General features: G+C 37.2%; 1 protein-coding gene and 1 pseudogene across 9 annotated transcripts in view; one reads left to right on the forward strand and one right to left on the reverse strand.

Annotated features, from left to right (window-relative positions):
- The window catches only part of SHPRH (SNF2 histone linker PHD RING helicase), a 71,900-nt gene that overhangs the window by 15,624 nt on the left and 34,069 nt on the right, over positions 1-22,207 (reverse strand). For all 8 annotated transcript variants that reach the window (XR_013813929.1, XM_079779954.1, XM_079779956.1 and 5 more), the window contains 10 exons: positions 21,040-21,132; positions 18,484-18,591; positions 17,384-17,526; positions 15,295-15,468; positions 14,663-14,725; positions 12,309-12,531; positions 10,299-10,442; positions 7,935-8,036; positions 5,602-5,673; positions 4,074-4,262 (listed from right to left, as the gene is read on the reverse strand). Coding sequence is in view for 7 of the 8 variants with exons in the window: in XM_079779954.1 (XP_079636080.1) it covers positions 4,074-4,262; positions 5,602-5,673; positions 7,935-8,036; positions 10,299-10,442; positions 12,309-12,531; positions 14,663-14,725; positions 15,295-15,468; positions 17,384-17,526; positions 18,484-18,591; positions 21,040-21,132 (1,311 nt within the window). In the remaining variant the exon portion in view is untranslated. The remainder of the gene's footprint in view (positions 1-4,073; positions 4,263-5,601; positions 5,674-7,934; positions 8,037-10,298; positions 10,443-12,308; positions 12,532-14,662; positions 14,726-15,294; positions 15,469-17,383; positions 17,527-18,483; positions 18,592-21,039; positions 21,133-22,207) is intronic.
- LOC307105526 (mitochondrial import inner membrane translocase subunit Tim9-like) lies at positions 9,021-9,279 on the forward strand (annotated as a pseudogene). The gene has a single exon. The product of its transcript is annotated as a mitochondrial import inner membrane translocase subunit Tim9-like (transcript).

The following is a 22,207-nucleotide window of genomic DNA, read 5'->3' on the forward strand; positions in this document are numbered from 1 at the left end:
AAATAAAACAAAGTCCCCACCTCAAGAACAATGTCCTTTCTATATTTTAGTGGAGTTTACACTCCACAAAGTGTAAGTTCTTCATAAAGGTAATTTCATAAAGATTATTTATGGTTTAAATCGTGGAAGTACATTTTTCTCCTGGATAGAAATTTCTCATGACATAAAAATCTTGTCCATTACAGGGTCAGGGTTTCCACCAACAAAAATGCTCTGTGTAAAACCTAGCCAAATATAGGACACAGGGAACATGCCACGTGGGGCTTATGTTCTGCCAGGAGGCCTACTTCAGTATCCAAAACGCCTGGCAGTTGTCAGGACTTGCAAGGGGAATTTTGTTTACTTTGTGAAATGCCCAGTAGGTTCCAAGGGTCATTTAGGAATACTGTCATACTGTCGTTAGGGCAGATACAGTCTTTAACTTACAAGCATCCACTATAGAGAACATTCTGATCTCAGTATTCATTTTATTTCTATGCTCAATCAACAGAATCCCTTATATTATAAAATACCAGTAGAAAAAAATGTCTTATGTTATTTAATACTATTTTTATATTCTTTATTTATTATCTGAGATCAGCTACATAATTAAGCACTATGTATGATATTACATTGTTTAATATGTCCAACAGTATCAACCATTGGCTTAGAGTGAAATAAGACATTTTATTTTATAAAACATTTTATTTTAAGAAATATGGTTTTATTGATTTTTAGAGAGAGAAGGGAGAGGGATAGAGAAATAGAAACACTGATAAAGAGAAACATCATTGATCAGCAGCCTCTTGCATGTCTCCTACTGGGGATCAAGCCCACAACACGGCATGTGCCCAGACCAGGAATCGAACCAGTAACCTCTTGGTTCATGGGTCGATACTCAACCACTGAGTCACACTGGCTGGACTGAAATAAACATTTTAGATAAAATAAAAACTGTAATGAAATAAAAAAATTACTTCTCAGGGTTGTTTAATAAAAATCAGGGATTTGATAATAAATAATAAAAAAACTCCTAAATTTAGGAAGAGTATGAACTAATATTTACAAAATTTCAAAATAATGCCTTCATTATTCACATAGAGCCATCTTTATTTTATATCTGACCACATCCTCAACTCCAGTTAGACGATGTGAGCATTTCGTAGGAGAGTTTTAGAGAGTCAGAAGAGTCCAGTGAGAGTCTGAGAAAACAATAAGCAGATGCTTCAAGGCGAAGTGGCAGACACCAGGGCAGACATGTGACAGAAGTTAAGAAAAGGGAACAGGCAGCAGAAGGCAGAAGTGACAGATACAAATGGTGACAGAAAAGGCAGCAAGAAGCAAGATGAGAATGTGAAAGAGGGATACAATTTGCTTGCCTAATAGGAACAATATTCAGTCATGTATTTAATAAAAAAGAAATGCACATATATGTGTATCTATGACAAAAGATAAATTAACTTTAGTAAACTCTATAGTCTTATAATTTTTTACAAGATGCTTTAATTAATTCATGTGTTCATCAAAACCCATGAAAGACAGGAAGAAATTGGAGCACAATGAACACAGCTGTACACTGATACCCGTCCCAACAGGACAACAAATGGAACTGTCTTAGTCTCTTTCCTGGGGTCTAGGAAAGCTGCCATAGGATAAACAGGTGTTAGGTTTGATGGGTTCAGTGACTCAGTTTCACAGAAGCTGTACTGTTTACTTGTAGCTAGAGTGATCACTTCCTAAACCTCAGCGCATTAGGCCTGACACAGCAGTTCTGTCATATGCTGCTCCCTGTACTGTGAATGCTTTCATCTAAGAGTCAGCAGCCCTTCTTAGGCAGGAATGCCATCTGTGGCCCTTGGGATGCCTGAGTCCAGAGGAAGAGACACAGGAAAAAGAAGAAAGAGCTAAGAAAGACCATTTTTATGAGAAGGAAAGGGAGAAAGAATTACAGGAGTAGAAAGAAAGGAGGAGAGCGGGACAGAGAAGGAAAGTAGTTCTTTGTGTGGTGAGTAGGATAAAGTATAACCAACTCTAGATATTATTCACTAGGACAACCCATTCCACATTCGGATCTCACCGCTTCATCTTCTAGAACCCTTTTTCCTTCACCTCACTTGGGTCACCCACTTCTCCAGCCACATCTGGAGTACTGAATACCTGTCCTCTCTGAAAATGACTAATGAAGATTGCCTATTCCTTGCTAAGAACACCTGATCTTACAGCTTGTTTGCTTGATAGCTGAACCTCTACCTATTATTTGGGCATTGCTGACAGTCTCCTCCTTATCGAAGCAGAGTATTCCTGTGGCCTCTGTTGACAGCACACTCGCCTGGAGTGCTGTCTCTAGTTGCTCCTTCTAGGTCTCCTTTTTCAGCCTGCTCCCTTTATTATACCTTCACGAAGCTATGGAGTTCTGCAGGACCTGATCCTGCTAACTTCTATGCTGCTTTCCTTAGGTAATCTCATTCTCTCTCATGGCTGCAAAGATCTCTTATGCCAATGACTGACTTTAAAGCTCCAGCTCCACATATTAACGCTTTGCTGGATAGTTCTAATCGGATGTCTTAGGCACTTCAAAGATAGTATGTCTAAATGTACTCCTCTTCCAAATACCTTAATACAGTAACTGCACCATTATCTACCTGACTTTTTCACATCAGAAGTCAGGGAGTCACTTCTGAAATCTTCTTCATCAGCCCCTACAACATTCTATCTTCTAATCAACTTTACTCTAAACACTCTCTTAATATATCCACTTCTTACCATCTCCACTGCCACCAATGTAATCAAAGACATAATCATTATTGCTGTAGCCTCCTAAACTGGTCTCTCCAAATGTTCTCTACTATTTTCTAGACAGCAATGTAACTGATATTTTCAGGTTTTACTCAAGTAACAGTAGAAATAAAGAGCAATTAGATATTTTTTCATTCAACTATAGTTTTCTTGGGAGGGGGCATCCTAACAACTGCCTAATATTCTAACATCTTAACTGAGACTGCCTAAGTGGGATAGTTAATTCTACCCCAAAATACAATCCTTAAACATAGTGAGAAGAGAACTTCAAGGACCCAGAAGGAGAAGAAATTAAGGAAAAAGATTCTATCACCTCTTGCTTGAGTATATGCCACCATTCTCTCGACTAGTCCTTCTGGCCTACATCCCATACTATATTCATGTATTTATTTGTCCTTCATCTAGCTTGGTTAGGGGAAAAACAAACAAACCACGTTTAAGAAATACAAAGAACAAAAAGCCTAGTACAGGCTTTCCTGAATAAATTACAGATCATGTTTGGCTTTCAAATTATGGTCACTTCCTTAAAATTTGGAATGAAGCCCTAGCTGGTTAGACTCAGTGGATAGAGTGCTGGCCTGAGCACCAAAGGGTCCCAGGTTCGATTCCGGTCAAGGGCACATACCTGGGTTGCAGGCTCCTCCCTGGCCTGAGCCCTGGTTAGGGCATGTGTAGGAGGCAACCAATCGATGTGCTTCTCTCACATCAATGTTTCTCTCTGTCTTTCCCTCTCTCTTCCTCTCTCTCTAAAATATCAATGGAAAAATATCCTCGTGTGAGGATTAACACCACCAACAAAAAAATTTGGAATGAAGCATGGGGAAAAAAAATAGGGAAATAAAGCCAAGTTTAGGTTGCACTCTGAAATATTAATCCACGCCATTTAAAAGACCACTAACTTCAGTAACCTGTCTACTTTCTCCTTCAACCTGGTTGGGCATATCCTTTTCCCCAGATATCCAGGGCTAAATGAAAGAATGAGGACAAAAGCTTTCTTTAAATAAATCTCTAATGTAACCAGAGCACTATTTGTAGTAGACAGAGATACTATAGAAAATAACAGGGAAGTGGAATTCTAAGAAGGCACTTTTTGGCCACAGTGGGCATGCCTATCGCTGACTATGAGGGAGAGTGTGTTCTTGTGTTCTTCTCACAGGAGAGGGTAGATGGTGAAGCTGAGGCTTTCTGGCAGTGTGTCCAGACAGACAACAGTGGTTCCTACACATGCACAACCTTATTCTGATTTTGATTTTCTCATTGCCCTGACTAGTCTTCTACATGTTCTTAATCTACTTCACCTTCACAGGGATGTCCTCTTCCTGGCTGGCTTTCTCTGAGGTGAAAACATACGAGATTTCTTTGTGAGATGTGTTCTGGCGGCAGATGGCACACTTAATGGAGCTTCTGTGGGAGCCCACGCTGTACTGTTCGATAATAATGGAAACGCATTCATTACAGAAACAGTGCCCACAGGTCAGGACTGCCCACTGGAAAAGAAAACACAGAACATGCTCAGGGAGTTGCCACCGAAGATGCCTTCCAATGTATACATATATGAAGAGGAGAAGAAGTCATCATTGCACTGCCTAAATATTTCATGACATGAGTATTCTTTAAGTCATAAAAACTAAGCTGTACATTTAAGTGAATGATTTTTTAAGTCCAGTCAGAGTAAGCTTTCATAGTGTTTAGTTCTGCTCACCCTAACAGTGAGCACAATAGTCAGCTAGTCGCTATTATTTGTAAGAAGTTGATGTTCTCATTTCAGTATTTAGGAAGAATGTGAATTACCCCTTCAGCACTCTAATGGCAGATATAATACAAGGACTAAGAACAGCATTAATTTGGAGGCAATATCACACTCAATATAGTCCATACAACTTTTAAATACATTTACATTTTCCCATGTTAAAACATTTATTATATAGGAAATAAGATGGACTAGTATCTCAGATATGTTTTAAAAGTGGTTCTGGGACATTAAAAATTACGAAATAAGCAAATAAAAATATATTTTTGAAAACCCCCTTATCATATTTTAAGAAAGACACATTAACTTTTCTGGAGCATATTATGGGGATTTCTCCCCCTTTTGGCAGGGGTGAGGGGTGTAGAAGAGCATTAGATTTAATCGAGGTGTCAGTTCTAAAAGTTCTGACATCTTGTGTTAATTATTTAACCTTTCCACCTGATAAAAACCACCAACAACAATAAAAACAGAATGGTGCTAGGAGTGACAGGCTCCGAAGCCCTAAGCTATGATGTGCCTGAACTTGAATGGAAAGATGGTGTGTGGCTGGGCCTTTCCTAGGTACTTTGCAGGATGGACTAAAAAGCCTCTTGGAAAAGAAGCCACACTAAAGGAAGAGAAAATGTGATATCTAAGCTCGGTTTAAAAACACTGACTGGGAAGGGGAAGGAGTTATTTGGGTTTTCCTGGGTGATGCAGTTCATGACACTCTCTAGGTGCACCTCTGCTCTCAAGGACTGGGCCAGGGTCCCCAGGAGCGGAGGCTGCAGGAAAATGAAGTGGCATTTTTGCAGACAGAGCAGCACTGTTCTGTGCCCTGTGCACCTTTAGTGCCACGGGGGATGAAGGGCACTTCCTTTACTTGAGGGGACTTGTGCAGACTGTGAGAGCTCAGGATGGACAAGGAGAACAGACTTATCTGCAACGGAGGAGAAGCCAGAGTCATCTGGCACCAGAACATTAGTAGTGACAGGAAGTTGACTGAAATGGCATCAACAGAAAAACAGACAAATAGCAATGCCTTTGAAAACTGTGAAGTGTTTTATAAATGCATGTGATGTTTATTATAATTTCACCTGTTTTCCCAGCTGTCGAGCACAGATTGGACAAGGTTCTGGATTAATACCTCCTGACGTTTTGTCTTGAGACTATCCAAAAGAGAAGAATTCAAAAATATATTGGTTATATTTGAAAACCTGATACAAATACAACTCATTTATGGAAGTAAATTCTGGCAATTGCAATTTTAATAACCTGATGATTAAGATGACCTGATAATTTATATTTTATTACTACTACTATCATTCCTGGGATTTACAAATAACATTTACTAAAGAAGTGAACAAAAAATGGAAACAATTATTATAGTTTGTTAAAGTTATCATATTACTGTAGTTGTGATTATAGAAGGCAAAATGAGAAGGACAATATGATATAATTAGCTAAATTCACAGATTATATTTTCAGGCTAGGTTTTGTTACAAAGAAATGATATATTCAGCATGTACGCTTAGCATGGCTCACAGACATAGGAAGAGGCAGTATTTATTTCCATAACTCCTTATTAATACTGGTTTCTTCTCAGTTTTCTAATTCATTAAGGCAAAGCAAATAACTAGATATCAGAAATATTATTGATCTGAGACCTAATTATACCTGGGAATTACGCTGAAGTAATTCCTTAAAACTATTTCAAAAATTAAAAGAGCTTCAAAAAAGTCATCAAATGGGTACGTTTTCAAACTGAAGAAAACATAAAGGATTACTAAAGTTTTTAAGTCTGTGGTTTCACTAACCAAGTAGTTTTTTTACAAGTCATTGCTCTTGATTATCCTTGACTCTCTTAGCAACTCTCAAATATACAATACAGTATTAAATATAGTCACCATGCTGTACATTATACCCCCAAGACTTATTTATTTTATAACTCAAAGTTTGTATCCTTTGACTCCTTTCACCCATTCATCTCACCCATCTCTTGCAATTCAGGACCCTTCGGGGGATGTCCAATTGCCGGTTTAGGCCTGATCCCGCAGTCGGACATCCCTCTCACAATCCGGGACTGCTGGCTCCTAACCGCTCATCTGCCTGCCTGCCTGATCGCCCCAACCACTCGTCTGCCTGCCTGATGCCCCTAACCGCTCGCCTGCCTGCCAGATCACCCCTAACAGCTGGCCTGCCTGCCTGATCGCCCCTAACTGCCTCTGCCTCGGCCTCGGCCACTGCGGCTTTGTCCGGAAGGATGTCTGGAATGACGTCCAGAAGGTCATTGGGCTGTCCAGTCTAATTAGAATATTATGCTTTTAATATTATAGATTAGATTCCACATAAAATAGAGATCATATGGTATTTGTCTTTGTCTTATTTCACTTAGCATAATGCCTATAAGGTCCACCTATGCTGTTGCAAATGGCAAGAATTCATTCTTTTTTATAGCTGAATAACATTCCACCTTCTTTATCTATTTATCTCTCAGTAGACACTTAGGTTGTTTTCACATGTTGGCTACTGTAAACGATGCCTCGTCATTACCTGTTTCTCCTATAAAGAAGTAGAATTCCTCAACAAGTAGTAGACTCTTTATAAAAGTAGTAGATTCTTTAAATGCTTTAGAGTCCACTTAACCAGTACCTGACAATGAAAACAGCTGTTTGACAACATAACATGTTAATCTTCAAATTTCTGTAGCATCTTAAATGCAGGCCATACTGCTCTAAGTCATTTATTTACATTTAATCTGTCAAGTTCGGCTTAATCACTAACATCTTATTAATCACTACTTGATCTAGTGCCTATGATATGTCCACATCAAATTACTCAAAATCCCTTGAGGCCAGGGACCAAGTCTGTCTATCTCAAACTTCTAGTACAATGTATGTACATAGTAGATGCTCAATAAATACTTGTTGAGTGCCAGAAAAGTTAATTATTTAAAAAAATTGTTAAGTTTATTATCTTTTATTTCAAATAAACATAATCACAAAAATTGGGATTATATTCTATTTATAATTTTAGTTATTTTTTCCCTCTCACCTTTCTAACATGAGCATTTCTCATCTCATTTATTCACAAAAAACACCATTTAAAATATTTAATCATGTCATGACAATAACCCATAATTTATATAAATGTAATTTTTGTTGGACATAACTACTGTCCCATACTACATAGTGCATACCTTTATATTATCTATGTAACATATTTTCTATAGATCATCATCTTCATTTGTGATGTATGTAGCTATTATAAACATAGCTAGTATTCAGACTCATATATCTAACAACAAATAAAACATTGATTTAAAAAAACCCTGTACCATTATTATGGGACTAATAGTTTAAATGGAGTCACTAAAGTGGTTTATTGATAATATAGCATGGAAAAAAGTAGCATATTTTAAAAACAATACCTTCTCCAAGTTAGTTAGGTAAAGAAGCTGCCCAAGTTTTTTCTGAAGCTGTGATGCAGCAACAGCTTTATCATTTAGTAGTTTTATCCGATTTTGCTCCACCTGAAAAACAAAACAAAATAACTTTATTTTCTCTCAGAAAGGTGGTAAAGTTATATTAAAAATGCATAATCCTCCCTCAATAATATAAATATGTCCTCTTTTAAGAAAACTCATTTACATGTGAAAACTCAAATGTACAAAATGGACACTAGATAATATATTTCAAAAAGAAATGTATATATTTTTTTGCTTAAAACTCAATGTCAAAGTTTTTTTTTTGTGTTTTTTTTTTAAATATTTTATTGATTTTTACAGAGGAAGGGAGAGGGATAGAGAGCCAGAAACATCGATGAGAGAGAAACATCGATCAGCTGCCTCCTGCACACGCGCTACTGGGGGATGTGCCCACAATCAAGGTACATGCCCTTGACCGGAATCGAACCTGGGACCCTTCAGTCCGTAGGCCGACACTCTATCCACTGAGCCAAACCGGTTTGGGCAATGTCAAAGTTTTTAATAGGAAACTTTCCTATATACTTGAAGTCAGATATTAAAAAAAAATTAACCCAAATGATATCTGTGTATCATTTTTCAGTAGTACATCCATGGATAAAGAAAAATGAAATAATATGTTACTCTGGCCAGAGTGATGTTAAGAAATCTGGAGAAAAATCTCAATGCCCCCATCCTATCTATGGCCTCCTCAGTAGAATATAATAGACAAAACAGGAATATAAAAATAAGATGAATTTGTTAAAAGAACAACAGCACAAAAAACACCTGCTGAGAGTTCTATTTCAAAAGTTAAGTGAGCTCTTTTGCATCCAGCAACTGCAGCACCCACCTGACCCCAACCGTCCGCCCCCGTACTTGACTGGCAGCTCAGTCCCCCAAGCCTCATACTGTTGTCGAAGTGAGGCCCTGGCTTACATAAGAAATCAGGCCTCACTAGAGACATTCAAGCAAATGTTGGACAACTACTTTTCCAGAGCAGAAAGGAAACACATGCATCAGAAAAAGTGATTAATAAAGGTACCAAAAAATATGGCTGCACAAATGCCAGAATCTGATTAGATAAACAGTTTAAAGAATTTCTTGGAACCCACAATAAACTTACAGAAACCTGATTTTTGGATTTGTATGAAAGACTTCACAACAAAAGAAGTAAAACTTGAAGAGACTACTTGTTCAGAACATTGCTTACAGAAATATTTAAAAATGATGTAAAGAATATCCATGCGATTTCAGGAATATCATATCCAGCAGCCTGCAAGCCAAAGCAGGACTCCTTGGCCAGCCATGACAGAGAAGTCCTGATGGATGGACTTCTCCTAAAAGGTTGCCAATAGCTTTGCACTGGAAATGAAGATTCATCTGATAGAATCTCCTGAAAGCAGTAGCTACCATGCTAACCATCTGTCATGACTGTTTGGCAAATGGAAACCACTGGAAAAACAAATTTGCTATTTACCAGGAATAATCAAAATAGAAGGTCTTATTATCCAATGAGAACAGTAGGATGCAACATTTGTTGAGGCCTTATGATTCAATAGCTTAGCCACTTGATTAGATAATCAATTGTTTCTTCAATTGTGACTATTAATTTTAAAGCAAAACATGTGTTCAATCATGAATGAGATAGAAATTTTTTTTATTTGTAAAAGAAAAATAAATGGATATATCACTGAAAAAAAAGTTAAGATAGTGTATAATGAATATTACCAATTTTTCTGAGTTACAGTCTCTAAGCTTTATAGAAAAAAAAAGATTTAAAAGATTTAGCACACACAAGGAATACAAGTAAATTATAAAGAAAATAATATTTTTAATATAGAAAAGGTTGGTGAAGTAATTTTTTAATCATGAGATACAAAAAGAGATTTCTTAGCAGATAAGTTGTCAATATGTGTTCATCATTAGCAAAGGAAAATACTGCAAAAGACGTTATTGGTTGTTCTTAGGGAAGACTTTTCTAGTTCTGAAAAAGCTGACGTAATAAATAGGACACATGTGTGAAAACTGACCAAGAGTATCTTTAGGCTGTGTCACATAGAAGGTGTTCAAAAAAATAGGTGGATCTGCAATCTGGAGAGAAACAAATGAACCAAAATGGTGAACTTTAAGCAAGTATTAGATATGAAATTGCTCATCTTTGACCATTTCTGACCTACATAATGAAATAACTTCATATGGATCAAACTAAGAGAAAAAATTAAACACATACTTATTGTAGAGATCATTGCCCTGACTTTCTCTCCTCTATGAATCTTGGGTTTTTGTGCTATTTGCTGTGCTCTTTTCTATGGTTTACTTGCAAATTACCTCATGTGGTTCAATGATGTGAAGAACAGGTGGATTGGGCTTTGGCTCCCTAGGATGACGAATTCTTAGACGTTCTGTAGCCATTGCCAGTTCATCAACAGCAGATACACGATTCCTCAGAGCCATCCAGTACTCATGAAGCAACTGGAGAAACAGAAAAGACAAAGACGTTGATAAAGCACATAATTAAAATTGGTTAAAACCACCAAGATGTGCCTTGGTCAAGTCTTCAATGAGGTCTTATGACAGTGAAATTTTCATTAAGTGTCTAAGGTACAAGCAATTCTTTTTAGGAAGAGAAAGTATGACTGGAAATCTCCATAGGACACTGCAGAGTATTGCTTCTCTAGATTCTTAGGAGAATAGCCAAAGATTCCTTGGTAGAACCAAAGATCTGTATAGCTTAATACTAGGCTGGTGGAATCTTTACTTTATTTTTTAAAGAAATATTTTACTATAAAATATTTCACATTTAAAATATGTATATATGAAAACGAGAACACGAAAATACACAAGTGAGTTCTATTATCCAACTACGAAAGAGAACAATACCAAATTCTGAGAAAGCCTTTGTGTTCCTTCTTAACCATCTCACTCTTTCCTCACATATTTTTCTTTCAAATCCCACCCCACTCCCATGGGGTAACCATTATTCTGAGTTGGACTTATTATTCCATACTTTTCATTGACATATACTAATCTCCACATCCTTAACCTTTTGCACTCGGATGTCGAGTGTGACTCGACATGGTTAGCATTAGAATAAAGGAATCGAGAAAAAAGCAAGCGAGTGCAAAGGGTTAATAACATGGATATTTATGTTTCTGATATTTATAGAAGTGACATCAACCATTATCAAACTTTTGATATGCTTTCTTCACTAACATTACACTTTGAGGTAGATCCTGATTGATGTGTGTAGCAGTAGCTCATTCATTTACATTGCTGTAAGAGGGTTTAGTCTGCAATGCTATAGAGAAAAAAGGTACAAAATTTTGAGAGAATTATAGGATAAGCCTTCCTCTGACATAGAGCAAGTGGCCAAACAGAACCCAAAGGAAGAATGTAGAGCTAAGTGGACTTGTATGAAAGACTTAACAAGTAACTATCTTGTATGAAAGACATAACACAGTACTATCTTTTTCCATGGCTTGCTGTAATTAACTATGTTAATGTGCTTGTACATTAAAATACTAATGTGAAAGAAAAAAAGTGATTATGAGCCAATGATTTCTATACTCTAAAAATAACTTTCCCAATTTATTAAATATATGAACTGATATAATGGACAGATAGCATGCCTTCTTTTTCTGGATACTTTTATCCTGCTTTAAAAGGCAAGAACTTTAGATTAAAAAAAGATGTTACATGAAATTATAAATAAAACACTTCTTTCATGGCCTTACCCACCTCACCTACAAAGTAGGATAATGGATTAACAAATCCAAATACAATGACAAATTTAAAATTAATGAATTCTAGAATCTCATCTCAAGGTCAGAGTTACAACATGAGGAAATTACTAAAGTATTAATATGAAGGGTCACTTTGTGCATTATAAATAGCAATGGTTTCCAGTCTCATCTATTGAGAAATATTTACTATGTTCTCCAATCTTCATTCAAGGTTGTTGATGGTTGGTTTTACTCACAGAGCAAAACAAAATAAAAAATGAAAAAAATCCCTACTCTAATTTCACAGCATAGCTGTATAAGATCAAGCTAAGAACAGAAGAATAATCATTTTCACAGCTAAATAAAATGTTTCATATATTTTTATTTTAATAACGATATTCTTTTAGTAACTTAATAAATAGAAGTTCCTTAATTATTCAGTATTATTATTTTTATTTTTCATCATTACAATCATTACATTTTAGGGAAAAATATATTATAATACCTAAGTCTCTAAGCAGATTTTTAAAAACTAAAGAGAAAAAGAGAAAAGGAGTAATTAAAATTAATGTAATGGAGAACTTTTAATATTGGAAGAAGTTTTAAAATACCAGACCTTATATTCCTTTTTCCACGCTTCAAAGAGATCCATTGAAGTACTTCCTTCATCAATGAATTCAACAAATCTATGTGATTTTGCAAATGATAGTAGAGCTTTCATAGATCGCTCTGTCTCACTTATTGCCCATAGACCTCGGTTGGTGGTAGGTGCTCGATCATCCACCAGTCCTTCTTCATCTTCTATCATCTCCTCAAATATTGCAGTCTGGCCTTTGACTCTGAAGACATATGAGAACAAAATAACTGTTCAGTGGGTAAAAAGCACTGTAAATTCACATTGGCAGAGCCAGTATGGGAAACAAGGTCAGTAATGAAAATTTCAACAATTTTTAATGTCACGTCTACAAGATCATGCTTGCAAGTAATTGGGGGAAAAAAATCACAGTAACTCAAAATGCTTGAGGCATCATAAATTTGATGTTATTTGAGAACCATCTGGCATAATAAATGACTATGAATTCCAGGCTGAAATCTTACTCTGAGAATTAAAACAATATAAAAAACAAACTACTATCATCAACCATACAACCCCCCCACCCCCCCAAAAAAAACACCATAAGATATTCTAAAAGTACACTGTCAATCACTCTCTTTTGAGGCAATCAGAACTTAGACTTTTGTCAATTTCCATTTTTGTAAGAGAAATAATTTTGCTAATACTATGGCTATTGCACTTACTACGTAACTTAATTCTTTACACAGGATGAAGATTTCAAATCTGTGTTGGAGAAAGTATATTAATAATGAGAGCTAACATTATATAGGACACTAACCATGCATCAAACACTCTGCTAAGCAATTATGTGCATTTTCCTATCCTATCTAATAAAAGAGTAATATGCAAATCAACCATCACTCTGCTACACCCACAAGCCATGCCCACCAGACAATCAGGAGCGAGTATGAAAATTAACCCAACCAAGATGGCTACAGCCATGGAGCGAGCAGGAGGCTTGGGTTTCTCCGGCAATGGAGGAAGCCAAGCTTTCCGCACACCCTGGCTGGCCTAGGCCTCCACTCAAGGCTATAAAGTTTCAATTATAGACGATAAATAAATCCCAATAAAAATGGCTGCATCCATGGAGTGAGCAGGAGGCTTGGGTTTCCCCAGCAATGGAGGAAGCCAAGCTTTCTGCACACACACCCTGATGGGCCCAGGCCTCCACTCAAGGCTACAAAGTTTCAATTATAGAAGATAAATAAATCCCAACAAAAATGGCGGCAGCCACAGAGCTGGAGAGAGCAGGAGGCTTGAGTTGCCCCCAGCGATGGAGGAAGCCTAGCTTCCCCAGCTCTAGCCTGCCTTGGCCTCTGCTTAAAGCTACAAAGTTTCAATTATAGAAGATAAATAAATCCCAACAAAAATGGCTGTGGCCACGGAGTGAACAGGAGGCTTGGCTCCACTCAAGCTACAAAGTTTCAATTATCCTATCTAATAAAAGAATAATATGCAAATTGACCATCACTCCAACACACAAGATGTGGTCAAAGATCCTGCTCCCATGTGGACACAAGATGGCCAGCAGGGGAGGGCAGTTGGGAGGGACCAGGCCTGCAAGGGAGGGCAGTTGCGGGCGATCAAGCCTGCAGGGGAGGGCAGTTAGGGGTGACCAAGCTGGCAGAGAAGGGAAGTTGGGGGTGACTGGGCCTGCAGGGGAGAGCAGCTGGGAGGAACCAGGCCTGCAAGGGAGGGCAGTTGACGGGGATCAGGCCTGCAGGAGAGGGCAGTTAGGGGTGACCAGGCCTGCAAGGGAGGGCAGTTAGGGGCAATCAGGCTGTCAGGGGAGTGGTTAGGGGGTGATCAGGCTGGCAGGCAGAAGCGGTTAGGGGCAATCAGGAAGGCAGGCAGGTGAGCAGTTGGGAGCCAGCAGTCCTGGATTGTGAGAAGGATGTCCCATATTGGAGAGGGTGCAGGCTGGGCTGAGGGACACACCACCCCCACCTCTACCCCCCGTGCATGAATTTCGTGCACCGGGCCTCCAGTTAATATAAAAAAACCCCCACACAACTCAGTGAAGTAGTGCTATTATTATATGAATTTCATAAATGAGGATACTTAGACTTAGAGAAGTAATCTGCCCACAACAGTGGGCAGGGATTTGAGTTGAAATCTGTTGGACTCCAGAGTCTGTTACTCCCCTAAACTATCTCTCAATTACTATATGACATGAGCATTTGGGGGTAAACTTCTGCATAGGTGAAACAGAGTATGCTAAATAATCAAATGCCAAAGTTTATTGAATTGCAGGAGAAAAAATATATAAGAAAGATTACTATACAGAAAATATAGTCTTCTAATTTAAAACATCAAGTCTCATTTTCCTGATGGGAAATAATCAGAGAACTTACGTGTGAGAAAATAGCTTTGATTCATACTCTGTGAACAATTCATCAGCCTTACAAAAGACACAGCTGGAAAAGAAGAAACTGTCAGTAAAATATTCACAAACACAACCAGCAATCAGGTAATTCTACGAAAGGCTAAGTATTTTGTACTTCACTTTTTCTTTTCAACAAATATGCCGTTTTAAGGGGAAAAAAAGATTTTTAGTATGTGATCCTTTAGTGTTTTTTTTTAATTTAGATTAATGATATGCATATCTCTACTTCTGTCTGAATTCAAATGAAAAAAACTTCTATTATATAAACCATTATTTCTTCTCTTAGAAGAAATCTAGCCCGCTCTAGCTGGTTTGGATCAGTGGATCAGTGGATAGAGCACTGGCCCGAGGACCAAAGGATCCCATTTGATTAAGGTCAAGGCACACAAAGGCTCAATCCCCGGCCCTGGTCAGGGTATGTGCGGGAGGCCACCAATCAACGTGTCTCTCGCACTTTGATGTTTCTCTCTCTCTCCCCCCTCCCTTCTACTCTCTCTAAAAATCAATTAATTTTGAGGTAAGGATTAAAGCAAGCAAACAAACAAAAGAAGAAGAAATTTGGCCTAAAGGAATGATCCAATGCTTTCTCCTTATACCTACCAGTTGAGAGGAAGTCTAATTGGTCGGAGGTGGCAGATTGTTGCAGACTCAATAACATTTCGAGATGGAGGTCCCTCCAAGTTTTTAACAGCCTCTCTTACTAGCTTCTGGAATTTATTTAGTTCTTCCATTTGTGTTGTTAGTAAGAACTGAAGACCTCTGCAATCACGGAACCTAATTTTCCATCACCAGCACCAAACACAACACAAAGAAATAAATAGAAGGTCAATTTCTTCAAATTCAGAAAATGGTTGCTAAACAAGAGAAATTGCAACATTTTACCTAGTCACACTTTAGAGAGTTTACCTTAGGAGCGTATTCTATTGGTATCTATTAGGCACAGAATAATAACATTGGATTATCTACTTCAAAAGTCTGATAGTTCCTTATCTCAGGAACTAAAAAACAGTACTCAAAATCTTCTATGTCTGTCTTAGATGACTTTGAAAGATCATGATTGCCATTCTTTCTTTTTATTGCTGAATGAGTACATACATTCTAGCTCTATGTGGAGAGGTGACAGCAGGATGAAAGATAAACACAGAACATTGGGGAGAAAGAAAATTAGCCAAAAGATATATTACTTGTTATAAGACTTTATATATGCATGTGTGTGTGTATTTTCAGAATTTATGATATATTAGGCCAGGCGTCCTCAAACTACGGCCCGCGGGCCACATGCAGGTGTTTTTGCCGTTTTGATTTTTTACTTCAAAATAAGATATGTGCAGTGTGCATAGGAATTTGTTCATAGTTTTTTTTTAAACTATAGTCCGGCCCTCCAACGGTCTGAGGGACAGTGAACTGGCCCCCTGTTTAAAAAGTTTGAGGACCCCTGTATTAGGCATTTTGCCAAGCATGACTCCTATGTAATCTCGATAGGTACTATGTTCACGTTATTGAGAAAGCTTAACAAATTAATTTAACTTAAGTTTCAAAGTTATTATGTAGCAGTTAGAAGTTAAATCCAAACAATGCTCTTTAACTATTCTGATAAACTATGGATGAAACAAACTAAGAAAAGTATGGATGTGTGTATATGGATTTATGAAAGGAAAAAGAAAGCCTAAAATAATAAGAAATTAGAAAATGGGAACTACAAACACAATTTGTTTGCTTTTTAAATTAAGAGTATGTTCTTCTCCTTCCTAAAATGCCATATGCCCTTCCCTTCAAATTATTCACAATAGCTCACTCTTGTTCCTGAAGCTTCTCCAACATTTCAAAACACTAATCGATTTCTTTCTGTCAATGGAGTTTATTAAAAATACCACTCATTCTAGTACTTTGTTATGTTCAGTTTTTATACAGTCATATTTCTCAAATTATTTATGAGTATTATGTTCTTATTAAACTAAACTTCAGAAGGTAGGAATTAGATCATATCCTTAAAAAACCCCTATATTCTTATGATGAACTTTTCACTGAAAACCAACATTAATCTAAGGCTAATTTTCTGCTGGGATGTGATCTGAGAAGCAATAAGATTCTCTCTCTGTTCTACCCACATAGAATCAACAGTCTTGCCACAACACTTAAATTTCCCACATCAGACAGATATTCATTTGAGTCAGACCACCAAGGGTACTTTTGAAAAAGAGTACATTTGTTCTTAAGGAACAATTATTCACCATTTCTATATCTAGAGCAATAATCCAATTTACCTATAAAGACCCAGAAAAATAGTGTTGATGAGAAGAAAGATGGGGAAGAAAGAACAGGTAACTCTATAATATAAAACCTGCCACTGTGGCACTAGGATGCTTAGAATATAGGGAATGAATTACATAGGGAAGTATGAATGTCTTACTAAAGACAAAATTCTCTAAAACAGTCTATTTCAAAACTTTGTCCAACAAAGATAAAAATAAATACTTTAAGCAGATTAAAAAAAGTAGTAAAAAGAGTATTTTTAAGTGACTAATACATAGAAAAAAGGGTTTCTCTTTTAGACTTACACCTAATATTTTGGTTTGAAGTGTACTCAACAATATAAAATCCAGCTGTTCCTATATTTAACTGGATCTCTTAATAACAAATGATATGACTTTTACTCATACAGTTATTCTATTTTTTAATATTTTCTTACTTCTCTGACATAGAAAGCTTGCTAGTTTGTTGCTTGTAGTTGCTGGTTATTTCATTTCGCACTCGTTGGACAAGCTCCTCATCAATAGAGAATTCCACTGCTCTATGGATCACATTCAGCCACCAAGGAGAATTAGAATGAATCTGTAAAAAAAGACAACAGCTGATCAATTAATATTGCTATAGTACTCACTATATTTCTATCCCTTGGAAAGGTGCTATGAAAAATTCAAAGGTAGCAATAAATGCTACTCTAAAGGGAATTATAATAGTGGTGAGTCAAGTATACATTTTTTATACACAATGGGTGAGTACAACTTTTCCATAATATAATTAAAGAGAACACCTGTTTCCTGACTAGTCTAGATGAATGAGAACTTCTTGTGCAGACTTGTATAATAAAGTTGTGCTAAAAAATACTTTACAAAAATGAAAATTCAGTACTTCCTCCATATATTTGAAAAGGTAACAGGTTTCTTTCTTAATATAAAGACATTATGCTAATACTCAACCAATTGAACTAGATTCTACTCAATAGTCTATGACAACTAACAAAATTATATGCCTGAATATTAAATAATTAATGAAATTAGGAAGAATAAAATGTGGAATAACTGGTAAATATTAAAAAAAGTGTATTTTGTGTAGCCTCCTCTTTAGACATTGCTACCGATTTCATAAGAGGGAAATTTTAGAAATGACAAATGGCTTGCATTAATAAGAAAAATACCTGTGGTTCTAAAGTTCTGACATCGTAAAAGAAAAAATTTTGGCAACACACATCTAAGAGTAAAAGAAGATTATGAAAGTCTTTATCTTCTTTAAAAAACAACTTGTTAAATATACCCAAGGTAAAAGAAACCCACTATAGCTTAAAAGAAATAAAAAAGAATAACTTTAAAATAGGTGATTCATCTATGCATGTATTCATTCAATTAATAAACATTGCTAACAGCAAATACACTTTAATTGTGCACAGGCACCATATTAGGGACTTAGAATTCCAACATGACTATATAAGTTCAAGTGTCTCCCCACACCAAAACAAAAGCCAAAATGCTATGTCAAGACACACATAAGAAAGTCATTCTGGAGACATACCTTTCTTTGGAGCTCACGTATGGTCTGCTGCACAGGCAGCAAAGCTTGTTGTGCTTCAGCAACCTCAGTGTTACACTTGCTCATATAATGCTCCCTCAGCTGTCTGGCCTGTGTTAAAACAGCAAACAGTATAAACTTTCACTCCAGGTCTAGAAAATAACTGAATATGGTGTTTCAAGAACAATGTGGTTATCTTATATTAGAGGCCCGAATTTGTGCATGGGTGGGGTCCCTCGGACTGGCCGATGACTGGGGTCAAATGAGGGGTCTGGCCTGCTAGGGGGAGGGACCGCAGGAGGTTGGATGGCCGGGGGGAGGGACCACGGAGGTTGGCCAGCTGCCCCTCCCTCCATTGGGGCTGATGAGGGGTGTGTGGCTGGCTGCGGGGAGGGACCACAGGAGGTTGGCCCCAGCAGCAAGCTAACCAATGGCCAATTCTGCAAGGAATCGGGCTCCCTTCTCCCTCCTGTCTGGGTCCGGGGTGCGAGTGAACCAGATTTGGGGCTGTCAGGGCCCCTGCAGCAAGATCTGGGTCAGTGCAAGTCATAGCTATCAGCTGGTTGTCTGGTTGTCCTGGTCATTTGGTCATAACGGTCGCTTAGGCTTTTATATATATAGATATTTAAAGGTACTTAACTCAATTTAAGCATAAAACTCTACAAGTACACTATAGAGAACATAAAAGCTATGACAGAAATTCCTGAGATATATATTCAAGAGAACACCTTTACCTGTTAAGTCACAAAATTCAAGAAATCCCAAAAGTTTGCTCCCAAAAGTTTACCAACTTTTTAATTAAAAAAAAAGGGAGAAAAATAGTAATATTTAAAATTATGAGGCAAAACAAGGATACCTTTCAGAATCTCTTATCTGATTGTTTAATTTCTTGGAATTCCTTTAGCTGAGAAATAATACTTGAGAATATGCACTAACACGGGTGTTATAGATTGACTTGTGCTCCCCCAAAGTACATATGGTGAAGCCCTAACCCCCAATGTGACCACATTTGGAGATGGGGCCTTTAAAGGCGGTGATTAAATGTGTAAATGTGGTTAAATAAGACCATAAGGAGGAAGCCCTAGCCCAATATGACCGGTCTCTTTAAAAGAAAAGAGAAAACAGGGAAGCAAACAAAGGAAAGGCCAGGTAGGGACACAGCGAGAGGGCATCCATGTACCAGCCAAGGGGAGTCCTCCGGAGAAACCAATGCTGCTGACAGATCTTAGGCTACCAGACTCCAGAACTGTGAGAAATAAATTTCTGTTGTTTAACCCTCACAGTCTGTGGTATTTTGTTATGGCAGTCCTCGCAGATAAATGCAACAAGGGTCTAAAAACTCTTTCCCTTTCAACTTAAGGAGAATCACATAATTTGCAAGCAATAGAAATACTGAAAAAATTGATTCTTATAAACCAGATAAAACTAGACCACTATTTACTTAAAAAAAGTCAATTTTGTGAGGTTTGACTGAATAGATACACCTCTCTGGACAAGGCATTGCCGCTCTAGGCTCCCATTACTTCATTTAGAAAAGGAGGAGGTTGAAGTAGATGACTTATTTCTTAGATCGTGTCCAGTTTTGAAATACTCTGCCTTCACATGCTATGCGAGTTAGGCAAAAGTGATTAATACATGGAAATTAACCCTCCTTCTCATGGTGCATTTTTCCATTTCCTCTCACAAACTTCCAATTAATTTCTATTAAAATTCATTGGCTATAATTAGTTGGTCATTAAAGCTAATAAACTGGACTATCTCCCAGAGTTGCCTGTGACTAAAGGCAGTTAAACAGAGTAACTGGTTATATATGCAAAGATTAGATGCCTGCAATGGGAATGAAATTTCACTGGAAAATTTCTAACATGTAGACTGCCATCTAACATTAAGAAAGGGTTGTACATACTTATACAATTTCATTTTGTATCTCGTTGATTCAAATACAGGCTCTGCTGATAGGTTCAATTCATTTCAAACACATCTACTACTCTTTAGATTTAAGCTTTGCCATCTTTCTTTGACCTTTTAGAAGGCAAAAATCCATGGGCAAATTAGCATAATAAACTTATTAACAATTCATAGTGAATTAACTTATAATATCACTCTTTCCAGAGAGTCAATACTCACTGCAGAGGGAACTTCTATAAGAAATACCACTGAAATGTGAATTTACTGTCATAAATAATAAACAGAAGGGTAGCGAAAGTATACAACTTACTATTATTACTAACTACGTTTTTTGCAGATCTGTCATGAGATCAACAAGGTCTTTTTAAATTTGTTGTTTATTTACATTTTGTGCTTTGACTATCAACAACCATGTCTACGACAAGTGGTTGCCCTATAGCTGCAAGCAGATCAGCAGAGAACTAAAATACTATGGAGTATTGTCTTTCTCTGCCATCCAAAATCATCATAGCAAAGTTAGAAATGTAAAAGCAGCAGGAAAACACAATTACCTTTATTTAAATGCTGTATGCCCTAAGAAATATGAATTAGGTGGAGCATAAAGTCTGAAGAAAATATTCTTTAACAGAAAGAATGAAAAATGATAATTACCTCTTCCTCAAGTCTGCCATCTCGCAAGGTAGGAGGTATCCCTGGGTGCTTGTCTGCCAACAATTCCATCAAATTATGAGTTGCATGAAGTCTCTACAAACACACAAAAGGCAGTAATTATGACAGCCAATGCAGAAAACTCTAGGGGGAGAACCTACTGTTCATATGACATGCAGAGCACTAACACCACATAAACATATCACTGATTTTAGTACCGACTTTGTCAGAGAAAACTGAAGTCAGTTTTATGGCAAAGGTCTTAATTTACAATGTCAAAAATTTTCTTCAATTAAAAATCTAGTCTTATGAAATACGTCTATGTATTTAGCAGAATATATAATATAGGTGTATTTTTTCCTATTATATATGCATTTGCCTATAAGGGGAACAATGAGTATGCCAAATAAATTAAAGACAGACTGCATAGACTTGATTCTTCTTCTGGGAAATGAGTCTGGATGAGCCTAGCAATTACATTATGATACAAATAGGGATAATGAAATACATAAGAAAACAGGCCTATGACCTGGACCTGTTGAACTTAAGGGCTGAATAGGAGGAGAGCTGGAGGTGAAGATGGTATAGGAAAACTCTACTGTATTTAATATAAGCCAGACTTCTCACTGTGACATTGAGTCTGCAACTGGCTAGAGACCCTGGGAGTCAAGGGCTATGAGAAAAAATAAAGTGAAAGTAATTTCTATTTCTTAATTTGGAAAGACAGGTAAGGGTTAAAGGATCAGGAGAGTGTTTTTTTGGTAAGGTTTGATTTGGTGCCAGCGATTTGAGACTACAAATGTTACTCTGTTTGGCTGCAGATTCTCATAATTCTGAGCCATGGTACAGGTATTTGTAGAACTGACCTTTGAAGAGTAACCTCAACTGATTTAGGTCTTTTCAACATGGCTTCATAGGTAATACAGTCAGAAACACTATCAGATTTAATAACAACAAATGTGTCAACACCAGAGAAACAAAGCGGTGGAAACTTGGCTCCTCTGGTCTATGTGTGCTTGTGGAAGAGGACTTCCGGTGCGTTCTGCACGAGGTGGTGGAATGGGTTGGGAGAAATACTTGCCTCTCTCCATCCCTTACACCTTTTATCCCAAGGGAACAGAGTGCTGAACAGAGCAGAATATTCAGTGGGCCATGCTTCACCACTAGGTGG

The sequence above is a fragment of the Cnephaeus nilssonii genome, assembly GCF_951640355.1.
Source record: "Cnephaeus nilssonii genome assembly, chromosome: 9".
Taxonomy (NCBI): domain Eukaryota; kingdom Metazoa; phylum Chordata; class Mammalia; order Chiroptera; family Vespertilionidae; genus Cnephaeus; species Cnephaeus nilssonii.